This window comes from Lagopus leucura, unplaced genomic scaffold, assembly GCF_019238085.1.
Source record: "Lagopus leucura isolate 7727_CA_CO unplaced genomic scaffold, USGS_WTPT01 Super-Scaffold_100001, whole genome shotgun sequence".
Taxonomy (NCBI): Eukaryota; Metazoa; Chordata; class Aves; order Galliformes; family Phasianidae; genus Lagopus; species Lagopus leucura.
The window spans coordinates 58,803,864-58,816,702 of NW_024962262.1; the positions used below are offsets into that span (position 1 = coordinate 58,803,864).

At 41.6% G+C, this 12,839-nt stretch overlaps 1 protein-coding gene across 2 annotated transcripts in view; it reads left to right on the plus strand.

The window, feature by feature from the left end:
* REPS2 (RALBP1 associated Eps domain containing 2) overlaps positions 1-12,839 on the plus strand; it is a 96,630-nt gene that overhangs the window by 63,631 nt on the left and 20,160 nt on the right. For both annotated transcript variants that reach the window (XM_042868321.1, XM_042868322.1), the window contains exon 14: positions 12,037-12,101. In XM_042868321.1, the coding sequence (XP_042724255.1) occupies positions 12,037-12,101 (65 nt within the window). The remainder of the gene's footprint in view (positions 1-12,036; positions 12,102-12,839) is intronic.

Sequence of the window (12,839 nt, forward strand, 5' to 3'; positions counted from 1 at the left end):
AGGAAGGTCACTGCCAAGCCAGTCAATACTGTGAGTACACATGAGAATTTCTGTTAAGACATGTTAGGAGACAGAAGACTTTTTTTTTTTTTTTTTTTTTTTGATGGTGAAGCCTTTGTGTTAGCATCTGACAGAAATTTAGCACAGCTAGATTCTCAGTGTATTTCTTCTTCTTGAATGTATAATCTCTGGCATTTGGCCTATGTACATATGAAGAAAATATTTGGCTGGGTTTAATGCATTCCTGGAAAGACAACAGCAGGTTTTAGCACACACACACACAAAAAGTCAGTTTAAAATATGTGTGACCTGGTTTACATCTTCATTTCTCTGCTAGCCTGCTGTCTAGCCAGATGCAGGCAGGAGATTCTAGCGTAAGCCCTGAGAGCCTGCAGCCAGCAAAGCTTTTCTGCACTTTGCACGAAGGTGTGTGCAGAATCAGCTCCTCTTCAGGCTCCTCGTGTCCCAGCACTGGGGTGGGGGGAGCAGGCACTGGGGAAGCCCAGCAGAAAGCCAGGGTTTTCCTTGGGCTGGGGAAGGTCCTGTCTTCAGGGTTAGAACTGAAAAACACATCTGCTGTCTTCCAGCATTTTGTCTGATCACATTTTCAGCCTCTGAGAGCTACAATTGGGCCATTGTAGGCAGTGAGAGCAGTCAGGGGCTTGTTAGATTGATACTGATGCCTCTGAAATATAATTAAATACATCTAGTGTGGAAAGCGTTTTATTTCCCACTTAGTTTCATTTCTGAAGTGCACAACTTCTTTTAATTATCAGTTCTGTAGAACAAAAGATACTTGTTTGGAAAAGAGTATTTGCTTTGATGGAACAACATAGTTGTCATAGGCGATGTAGTTTCATGCTGATATGGAAGCAGATTGAATGTCTCTGTAATTCTTCAAAACAGCCCTGTAACTATTTACAAATGAATTTTAGACCGAACATTTTCAGTGCTCATTTGCTTATGAGCCTTCTCTCCTGCTGAGGCTCCCCATGTGGTGAGGAACATGAGGAGTGCAGGTGCCACTTTACTCAGACCTGTAAGCAAACCCTCAGTGTAACTTGGGGTCATTCTGTGGGGGATGTGGGCTTCAGCCTGTAACACAGTTTTATTTCTTTCAAAATGTGAAGTTTTAATCACCATGCGTAGTTAGGAAGGGAGGAATGGGCTAGTGTTTTACCAGAAGTACTGCGTGGAGTATGTTTTCATAAAATCATAGAATGGCTTTAGTTGGAAGGGACCTGTAAAGACCATGTGGTGCAACTCCCCTGCAATGAACAGGGACACCTACAACCACATCAGAGTGCTCAGAGCCCCGTCCAGCCGGACCTTGGGTGTCTCCCAGGAGATGCACCTCCAGGTGGGTTTTCCTACCTACAGCCAGATCTGTAACCTCTACCTGCATTGGCTGGGCTTGTTATGGCTGCCAAAGAAGAAAATGTCCCATCTGCTCCCAGTCTTGTGGTTACAGAAGGGAGACAAGGGAACTGATTTATTGGTGTGCATCATCATTTTTGTGCATGATCCAGATGTGTCCCCACATCACTTCTGTGCTCCTTCATATCTACCACTCTCACTCAGTGTAAAATGGTACTTTTATTGTATGGCTCGGTTGATAAGTAGTGCCAGAGGACTTGCTATCAGCATCTTTTCTTCATGCCTTTGAAGAGCAAGAATCCTCCTTTGGATGATTCTGCTACTTCCTCAAACACTCCTTACTTCGTTCAACTAGCACAACCTTTCCTCAAATGTATGGGCTTGGGAATGTTTGTTTTCTGACTGTGGAGATTTCTGAATAGTAGAGGTCTGTTGAGATGTCTTTGTTTTTTATCATATTTGCATATCCACAGCCAAATTTTATGTATTTCTGGTTTTAGTCCACATATCAAATAAAATACTTATGTGTTTGTGTAGGAGAGAGGGCTTGGAGAACTGAGTGCTGGTGTACTGTCATACAATAGAAACCAAGCCGAGTAGTTACTCTGTAATACCATTTTCAGCTGTTTTCAGTTACATCGTATTTCTAGCTCAGAGAACAAGCCAGGGTAATTTTCTCCTCTGAGTACGTGGAACTGGGTGCTAAAACACTTGCCAAAGTTAGCCGAGATATATATGGTTATTGCATTATCTTCTGTATTGTTTAAACTTATTTATATTTCCTAGGAAATACCTGTATCTGTTGAGGTTAGCTATCTGCAAGTCTTAGCTACCAAAGATAAGCTTTAAAGGGAACAGGGAGTTATGTTGTTTGTGTTAACATAAATATCAGTTTTTGAATTAACATTTTGGTTCAAAATTGAAATGACAAGATGAATCTAGGATAGCCGTGCCCTTCTTTATGCTGAATTTAGATCACAGTGAATTTCACAAAGTAATTACTTTAAATGACTCCTTCCTTTTATTGTGATTGTATTTGTCACGATTTAGTAAAATCCAACTACTCCTTGGGTAATAAATAAGGAAGAATTTTACTCGTGCTGTAGAACTGTGCTATCTTGCTTGTTACTGTCTTGTATTTACTAAAAGATTAAGTTACAAAGGTGACAGTTCTGAGGGATCTTTTTTTAGAATAGCAGTAATGGCAAGTACTATTAGCAAAATATGCTCTTTGCAGAATATTGTTTGCACAATATACAAGAGTTCTAATGCTGGCTTGATCAAACTAGGAGGGCAGCAGTAAGTGAAGTCTTTGTAAGGATTGTAACAACAATAAATAAATTATTTATTTTCACACATAAATCAAAACACAGAGAACATAAAATTCAGCTGACATTTGTGCTACTTTTTCTCAGGCACCGAACCGCTGCAAAGAAAATATTGTGAAATGCTTTCATAACATAAATGTTGCATTTATTTTTTCGTATGGCGGGAGTAGCTTGTTTCTTTTGGGAATCAGCCCCTGATCTGTTTTTGAAGCTGCTGTTTCCTTCCAGTCCTGTTCCCTTTCATAATATATGATCACTGAACTGGGCTTATTCTGAATAAAATATGAATGTCTTCCCTCTGATTTGCATGGGAGAGTTTTATGCCTTTCCGTCTTCTAGAATTTGTTATGAGGGATGTAAGGTTTACAGCTATTAAGCTAATTTCTTTGCCCATCTAGAAAAGGGGTTTATTCAAGATTGGATGGACGGGAGGAAATAGTGAGGACATAAATGAATGAATTGTTATTAAATGATAGGAATCTGATGGGGTACCTTGTTTTGCTGTTTCTAGATTTTGAAATTTGTGAATATCTCTAAGAGCTGAGTCAGGAGTGTACTTTTGTGTAAACTGGGGCAAATCTTGCCAGCCTTCCAAGTCTGTTTATTGGCAGTTTGTCTACATTGAACTTTTAAAATGATTTTCCTTGTTTTTCTAATGTTTCTAGGATTGAGGAATATAATGTGATTTCATTCTGTTGCAGGTTGTTAAAAGTGGGAAGTATTTGGATGAAATTTTAAACGCGAAAAGTTGTTAAGGCTGAAAAGTTCTTGACTAGCCCTACCAGCCTCACAGACCTTGGCCAAGCTATTTTCAAGGTCCTGTTTGGCTCACTATAATCTTTGAAAACAAACAAGAAAACAAACAAACCTGATCTATCATAGAACAGCTTACAGTCTAGGTTAAACAGTTTTGCAAGAAAGAATCTCATATTTATTTCTCCTGTGGCAGAAAGGGGGGCAAGTTGTCTCCCTTGTAGGAAAGCCTCAGCAGATGCAGATTTCCTCCAAAGACTGAGGTGGGGTTCAGGGATGGTGGCCAGTAGCCTGTTGCTCTTCTCAACTTCCGAAGTTCGGAGGTGATCTCTGTTGGATGTGATCACAGGCAGCAGGAGCATGTGACATCCCTCTGGAAGCCTCCAGCAGGCCCTCTGGGATATCCTTGGGCTGAAGAACTCTGGCAGTATGGATCCGTCAGAGCTCGGTGGAGAGACTCTGCCTCCCTGTGGGTGGAGAACGTAGCTAAATGGGAGGGAAAGAACAAAGCTGTGAATGATACCGTTTGTGGGGCAGGAGGGAGGTGGTCCCCAGACAGAAACACACAGAAAAGGAACAAGTAGAGAAAACAGTAATTTGAAAGTTGAATGGTTTAGAGAAGAGGAGGGGCAGATCACTAGGATGGATCCATGGACAAAAGCAGGTATTTCACAATCACCTTACTGGAGTCCTTCAGTAAATTTACTTTACTGGCTACAGCCCTTAAGTTTTGTTTTTTTTTTTTTTATTGTTGCAACTTTCTGAAGGCGTTTTAGTGACAATTCATAAATCAAATCTCTTCGGGAAAAAAACTTATTTCACAATCACTGTACTGGAGTACAGGAAGGTAAATAAGGAAGGGGTGCAGGGAAGGATATCTGTTATGTGATACCCAAGTACTCCAATTTCAATGAAAAAGAGGAAAGTTTTATAAGACATAAGTAAGCACGAACTGGATTTCAAACTTAGACTCAGAACTTCTTTCTGTGGTCTGCTTTTGGCAACAGAAGCAGGAAAAATACCTCAAACAAGTTTCCAAACTAGCCTCAGAGTGGAAGGGCAGAAATGCCAGCTTTCAAGCTACCAGGCACCAAATCAACTGGTGAGAACTCTTTCAGGATAATAATTCATTCTGTTGGGGTTATTTCTTAGAGCTGTTTCTGTATTGTAGATCATTCGCTTCCTGGCAAAACTAATTGAATGCTCTCCTGTTAAACCTGATCTGGGAGCTTAGCACCCTGAGGCTGCATAGACTGATGTGAATCTGCAATGCAGCCTCTCTCTTCCTTGATCCAACAGTGGTGGTCATACTGTGCTGACCTTTGGCTTCCACCTGAAAACTATCAAACACACCAGCCAGAGGAACTCTATCAGATTGTTTTCTTTCAACTTAAGTCCTAGCCCAGCTGTAGAAGGATTGGTCTTACGAGAACAGAACAGAAACAAGAACCTGAACTTATGTCCACTTGAACCAGGGCAGTCCGGATTTAGGATTAATTTAGTTGTAGGACTGCACCATCTGACAAACACAGGGCTTTTCCTTCCTTTGGGAATGGCACCTGAGGTAAGAGGAGCAGCCAACCTATGGGTGCCTTTTTATTTGTGGGATGAAGTATATGTGTAGAGCTGGGGCCACTAGCAGCTGCAAGGGCCACATCAGGGTGAGCACAGGCTCCTTTGGTAGTAGTAACTAGTTTCATCTTGGCTAGAAATATGCAAAGTGGCCCTTGACTCAGGGAAACCACCCTTCATGAAAAAAAGGGCATTGCTTATGCACACATTCAGCTCAGATGATTTGGGGTGCGTTATTTCACTTGTCGGCTTTAATTTGACTGAGGTGATACCTAGAGTAAAGTGATATAAAACCAGGGAAGAATGCAGCTGCAAAGAATATGAATAAAATTAATATCTGGCATGGATATGTTTCAGGAAATATAGTTTTATATGCTGGTTTTCACTATGATTTTTTAAATTTTTTTTTATTTTTTAATAGCATGTGTCCAGCATTACAGTCTATTATGGCAGATTTTTTGTTTGGTTGGAAGAGGTGCAGCCAGTTCTCTTACAGGTTGATCTAATGGATCCCAAGGACCCAATTTTGTCTCACCCTAATCTTGGCATTCTTTCCTGTTGCTATACGTGGTGAGCTGAAGTCCTGTTTGCCATAGGTTTAACAGAGCTGGGATAAATTTATGTTTGGACTACTTTCCTTGATCAAGTAACAGTGAAGGAACCGAGGATTTGTCTTGTGTACTACGGAGGTTGAACGCAGAGCAGGTTGGCTGGATAATATGATATGCCCCATTCTCAGAATGTAGAATTACATCCTGGTGTTTGTTTTAAAATGTTAATCTGGCTTCATATTGGAAAGCCTGCTTTTTTATCTAGTGTGGTGACCTGTTAGGGCTATTAAAACTTTGCGATTGCTGAAGTCGAGCAGGAAAATGGTCCTGGCTTCTTGCCATGCTGATAGTCCACTGTTATGTGTAAACACACTGAGAGATGTGGTTGTTGCCTGAAAGCCTTATCACCCCCTTTGTGGGAGTAACTAGTGTTGTGAAAATGCTATCATTTGCAGCAATACTTGTGATGCAGACACTTGGATGTACTTAAATGTCTTTACTGGTAACTGAACAGTCCTTCTACTCTGCTATCTTTGAGACTTCATTTGCATTGCTCACTCTGGTATAACCACCACCAAGCTGCACAGCAATGACACACCTGTGGGAGTACTGGGACTGTGAAGTCCCTTCCTGCAGTCTTCCTTGAGGGAGGAAATTGTGTGGGTACCTCTTGCTCTCTACACCTGCAAGGAGTGCACTCCTTTGGTGCAGTACCTTGCTTTTTGTAATTGCTTGTTTTCTTTGATGTGGGGATGCATTTCAAAATCCTGTTAAAATGGGCTAGAAGACAGGTGAGGCCTTTGCATCTGGTTTGCAGCTCCTAGGCCATTGGATCACATCACTACCATTGGAGGTGTAATGGAGGCACAGCTCTGGCTGGGGGTCAGGGGGAGAATTGGCGCTTTTAGAGCGGCTTTAGAGCACCACGTTTTTGTGGTGTATCTTGTAGGGAAATATGTAAGGATAATAGCAGACCAAGTGTTAGATAACTGTTTGAAGGGAGGTTATTCCATCTTACCCTGTGGTCCTTTTGTGCGTATCCATGTCCCTCTAGTTCTCTCTGCCTTTACACAGGATATGGAGACTTGTCTCCAAAGAGCAATAGCACACAGCTTTTTCTTTCACCCCAAGCTCTGGAGTGCACACCTGATAATATGACATTTACCTGGTGGCTGCTCGGTCCCATTACTCTTGCTTTCTCTTTGGGACCAGACTTCCTTCTCCCTGTATGTTTGCTTTCAAAGCTTGAGTGATATCATCTCTAACAGCAAGAACCTATCAGTGTGAGGCTTTCCCCCAAACACAGGAGGCATTCTAGAGTAGTCTAGTAGTACAAGTCACCTGCTGATATGCATACAAATCTAGGAGTATCTCTCAATATTGCCCTCTTTTAGAGTAATGGTACTAGAGGAAGCTGAAGGACGTATCATCTGCCATTAAATTTCTTTTTCATTGCCTTGTGTGGAAAATAGTTGTGGTTTTGTTTTTTTTTTAATAAGTTGTTATTAGTCCTCCAAATTTAACTAACTAGCAATTGTGCTCACATAAGCATGATTTCCTTCTAACAACAGGCCAAAGATGTTCTGCAACAGCAGGAATTTTATGAATATTTCATGAATAGCTTAAGTTAGAATTTGCAGGATTAAATAGAGGAAACTGGGTCAGATGCACATGGTGTAAGCATATAACTTCTTTAATGCTAAATTAATATATGGCCTGTTTTGAAAGCTGAAGAAGTGTTTTGTTCTGCTTTTAATTTGACCATCTTATGGGAAAGAAATCTTTTCCCTTGGAAATTTTTGGTGGGGGCTAGTCCTAGTAGTCTTTCAGGGCTTCACAGTGTATGGGGCTTTGCCACCATATCAGGATGTGCTTTTCCAGCTAGATTTAGAATCATAGAATCATAGAATCACCAAGGTTGGAAAAGACCTAAAAGATCACCCAGTCCAACCGTTCACCTATTCCCAATAGCTCCTACTAAACCATGTCCCTCAACACAACATCCAGCCTTTCCTTGAACACCCCCAGGGTCGGTGATTCCACCACCTCCCTGGGCAGTCCATTCCAGTGCCTGACCACCCTTTCTGAAAAGTAATACTTCCTCATGTCCAGCCTGAATCTCCCCTGCCGTAGCTTGAAGCCATTCCCTCTGGTCCTATCACTAATGACACGAGAGAAGAGGCCAACCCCCAGCTCACTACAACCTCCCTTCAGGAAGTTATAGAGAGCAATAAGGTCTCCCCTGAGCCTCCTCTTCTCCAGGCTGAACATTCCCAGCTCCTTCAGCCTCTCCTCATATGGCCTGTGTTCCAGACCCCTCACCAGCTTTGTTGCCCTTCTTTGAACACGTTCCAGGGCCTCAATGTCTTTCTTGCAGTGAGGGGCCCAAAACTGGACACAGTACTCGAGGTGCGGCCTCACTAGTGCTGAATATAGGGGAATAGATAGTGCCTCGCTGCTTGAAACATTCCCTGCTGCTTTTCTAGGTATATCAGTGAGCTGGAAGAGTTAGAGAGCAGGACAGCAGGTGCTACATCTTTAGAGCAGTGCTCAAGCTGAGGCTGCTTTTCAGTGCTTCCATAGCACTTTTGAGGGCCTGCTGAAGCATAAGCCAGCAGATTTGAAAAGGTGGGGCCTGGAGGGGCTGCATACTCTTGGCAGGGCACGAGGAGCAGCTGTAGGTATTGCCTGTAGTTTGCTTCTCAGACCATCTTGGCAGCAGCGCCCAGCATAGTGCCATGCTCATTAAGCAGCTTGCATAGTTCGTGCTCCTTGCCTGAACTGTTTGGCCTGCAGAGGTGATCTCCTCTCGGTGACAAGCAGTAGTAGTGGTGGGAAGGCAAGGTGCACTCATTGAATAACAGCTCCCACAAGATTTTCTGAAAATAAACATTGAATTCACTGCTGTTGAAGAGTGCAGTGACCTACAGAGCATTTGTGTTTGTGTTGGATTGTGTTCGTATTCAAATATTGTTAGTGTAATAATAATAACTGTTAAAGCTCAGTATCTGCACTGCCAGTGCTCAGATAAAGGAAAGAATGATCTGAATTTGAGACTGAAAGAAAGGAAGCCTTCTTGCTATGCTGTTCATTTCTGAAGACTGATTGTGTGGAAGAGAGGTGGAAAGTGTGGTGGAGATGACATCATGCTGGTATTGCAGTGATCTAATAGATGGAGCTACTTAAGCAAGAGAAAGGATTGTAATTGCTTAATCTGTGTTGTTTGTTGTTTTTTTTTTCTTCTAGATCTCTTTCACACCTGTAGGTATGTTAGTGACTCCCTTGGTTAACCTCAGCTGGGTAGTAATTGTCCTATCTCTGCCAATGTCTGCAGTGATATTAGGCTTCATTTTGATTCAAGAGATGATGATACAGAGGATGTAAAGGCCCAGAATACTATTCAATCATAGAACCATTGAGACTGGAAAAGACCTCCATGGTCATCGAGTCCAACTGTCAACCCATCACCTCCATGCACTCTAAGCCGTAAAACTCTTGAGAACTGTTTATAGTCAATGTGACTGTTCTCAATGATTTCATCCACGCATTTTTACTTTCATGTCACCAGCTTAATGGTTAATACTTTTTGTCTTCGTATTTTCAACCACGTAGACATTTTTAGGTCTGGTATATAAAATATGTAAATGGCTGTGCTGTAACAAGGCTTGTAATGGTCTTTGTGGCTTTTTAAAATATACATAGAAATAACAAGTGTATAAATGTAATTGCTTGTTTTAGCATTATTGTGGTGGGAAACACTTCTATGTTTAATAATGCATTTTTTTTTACTATTCAAGTAACAGTGCAAGATGGACTGTCTTGCTTCTTTACCGGTGCAAGTGCTGAGCACTCAGTGCAACAGGAACCTGGGGAGGGTAAACCACCATCAGTCCTTATGATTTCTCTGGCCTAGTCCTTCTCTGTGCAGCTGACTTTGGAAAACCTCATCTATCCTGTAGTATTTTCCCATGATTGATTTTATGTATTTTAAAGAAACCAAACTGCAGCTGGACCTTTGTGATTGTTACCTTCCTTTGTAATAGTTCACAATAAAAGCTGAAATTGTGTTATGCTGAAGAGGCCTAGAACTGACCATCAAGGGTTCATCTTCCTCCCCTTACTTCTCCTTCTCCCTTTAGAATTCCTCCACTGTATGCTGACAACAGCATACAGATGCAATACATTGCAGCTCCCCCCCTACCGTACACCATCATGGTGCCAGCAGTGCGCTATTAAAGGTGTCAGCTGAAACCAGGACACGAGGGCAGTGCTGTTCAGTGCTGACTCAGGGGAAGGCAACTGGCTAAACACAGGGTTCTGAACAGCGAGGAATATGCAGCCTTGCTTTCTGGTTTGATAAAAGAATTTGAGAATAGGTTTCAAGATTGCAAAAATTTATCAATTTATGTTTGCGACACCATTTTCAGTTGATGTAATACATGGGCTGCAGGTTTTCAAATGAAGTCAATGGAGTTGCAATCAGATACTCAACTCAAAAATCTGATCGTATCTTTTTTCTGGACTCTTTTAATCCCTACCTTAGCAGAGAGAAATACCCCTCACATCACAGTCACACTTCATTCATGTCATCGCTTTTTGGCACTACATACATTTGTGAGCAACTGTTTTCTGAGAGTGAAGCATGGGAGGAATAAAATGTCATCAAGAATCTCTGTGGAACCCATTGAGAGCCCATCAAGAATGGCAGCCACTGCCATCCAACCAGACTGATGTGTTTGTTTCTTAGAAACAAGGCCGCGTATCCCACTAGTTTTGTGATTTTGTTCCCTTTTTGTTAATGTTTTAACAAAAATATTAGAAATTAAAATGTTTTGTAACATATATTAACAACATTGTATATTTTACAAGTGTTTCTTCAAAAGTAATGCCTCCTGTTTTATGATGTTGTCCCATTACATCTGAGGCAGATGTTGGTTGTATGGGAGTAGAGGTTGGACGTTCCCACTGATATTTCAATATATGTTGTTGTAGTGTGATAGATGGCAGCAGAGGGGCAGTCTGACATGGAAATCTGACAAAATTAGAAATCACAGAACCTTGTGTCTGCATTAGAAATGCGTATGAAGCTCAGGAGTGGAATTGAAGTCCTCCATACAGAAAAAATGGCACCCACTGACATTCAGTGGCGCTTACTGAACATTTCTGGAGACAAACCAGTGGATGTGAGCACAGTGAGGTGGTGAGTGGTGCTTTTCAGCAATGGTGACAGTGACAGTGGGTCACCTATGCTGGTGCAGATTGTTATGAGTGTGGCATGTAGGCTCCTGTTCATAACTGGTGACAGTGTTGAAAATCACGGTTATGTCAATGCTCATGGTGGTGACTGTATTGAAGAACAGTGTTCTGTAGCTGAGAATTTGCTCTATCAATTAGTGTTATTGTGCTCATATCTGTTGTAGTTTTCATGGGAATAAATGGGAGGCATTACTTTTGGAGTAACTTATGTATTTGTTGCCCAAGATGATTCCTGTTCATTCAGTGTGACCTGGACAGGCAAAAAAAGTTGAACACCTGAGGTTTAGGCTTTTAGTTTTCTAATTCTATGGCAGATGTTTTCGTTATAGGCTGTGCTCCATTGCAAAGTTTGCTCTACTCAGTGAAGGGAACTGAGGATGAAGAAGGTGCTCAGAGGTCTGCAGCACCTCTCCTGTGAAGAAAGACTGAGGGAGATTTGCTTGTTTAGCCTGGAGAAGAGAAGGCTCCAGGGAGACCTTACTGTGGTCTTCCAGTATGTATAGGGAGCTTTTAAGAAAGCTGGGAGAGACTTTTGCTAAGATTTGTAGAATAAGTGATATTGATTTTAAAATAGAAGAGGTTAGATTTAGATCAGATATGAAATTCTTTATAAGATGGTGGTGAGGCACTGGCACAGACTGCCCAGAGAAACTGAGAGTGCTCCATCCCCTGGAAGTGTTCAAAGCCAGGTTGGATGGAATCCTGGGTGGCCTGGCCTAGTGAAAGGTGTCCCCACTAGGAGCCTACAGTAGCGGGGCTGGAGCTGGATGGTCTTTAAACTCCCTTCTAACTCAGGCCATTCTATAATTCAATGAACTCTAACCCCACGTTAGATACTAAGCATCACATTTTTAAAAGGCCGTGATGTTAAGGACAAAGAACAAAGTACCAAGGACACATATACTCTTTTTCTGGTGTTTTTTAACTGGAATTGGACTTCTTTAGTTAAGACTCTTGTGGCTGACTGTCTTTCATCTCTGCTTTTTATCACAACATTGTGGTTTTTTACAATAATTAAATCACTGCTCATTTTATAAGCATTGGAGAAAGTTATTTCAAACAGGGTTTCCTCAGTAAAGATCAAGTTTGGTTTCTGTTACTAACAAGTTGAATGCTGCCTCATCACTGTGAATTATGGAAATAAATTTTGGTTTTATTTGTAATTAAGTTAATGTTTGTTTTTCATTTTCTCTGTTCAGCTGTGAGGTCTGGCTGGCTGCCCCCACCACCACCCGCGCTGCCCCCTCGACCTTCTGTATCTCAGGTACGGGCAAGCTTTCAGCAGTTTGCTGCATATTGTTTGCTTGGTTATTTTGCTGTTGCAGTGGTTAGCACAAGTTGGCTTGGATGCTGTAGCCATTCTTGCTTCCAAGTTAATGCAACTTCACAGTTTGCTCTGCAATTCCGTACATGTCCTTCTTCATTGGTCTGTGTATCCAGTGTGTTGCAGTCTGAAATTGCAGGTGAATTAAATCTCTTTGTAGTGGAGCTTACATGTACCCACTAGATAGAACTGTAAATTAAATGCTAGTAAGGCTTCTAATAGGAGTCTGATGCCTGATAGGCGTGGGCTTGATACCAGTTGTTTTCTTCTCAAGCTTCAAATGCTCAGAGGGCATCTGTTAAGGGAGCTGCAGCTTTTAAGAGTGTCACCCACTGATTTGAAAAAGAATGCTGAAAGGAAGTGAATCCCATGCCAGTGATGTTATTCAGTTTGAAACCATTAGTAGTGCTTTTCTTTTGTTTTGCTTTTAGATGATTTTTGTGTGTTGGTTTGTGTTTAGAGTATTGTGCAACCACAGCATAATGCAAAATTGATGAATCTGTGCATATCTGCATTCAAATACTTCTTCGTATTTTAGGCAGTGTTACATTGTCGGCTCTGGCAAATCTTAGACAGCAGTATGCTTCATACATAGCTCCTTTGGTGAGGTGTTTAACAGATGACATGGCCACAGGGAAGCTAACAGCCCATTACATATAAAAGCTTGGCGAGGTACCT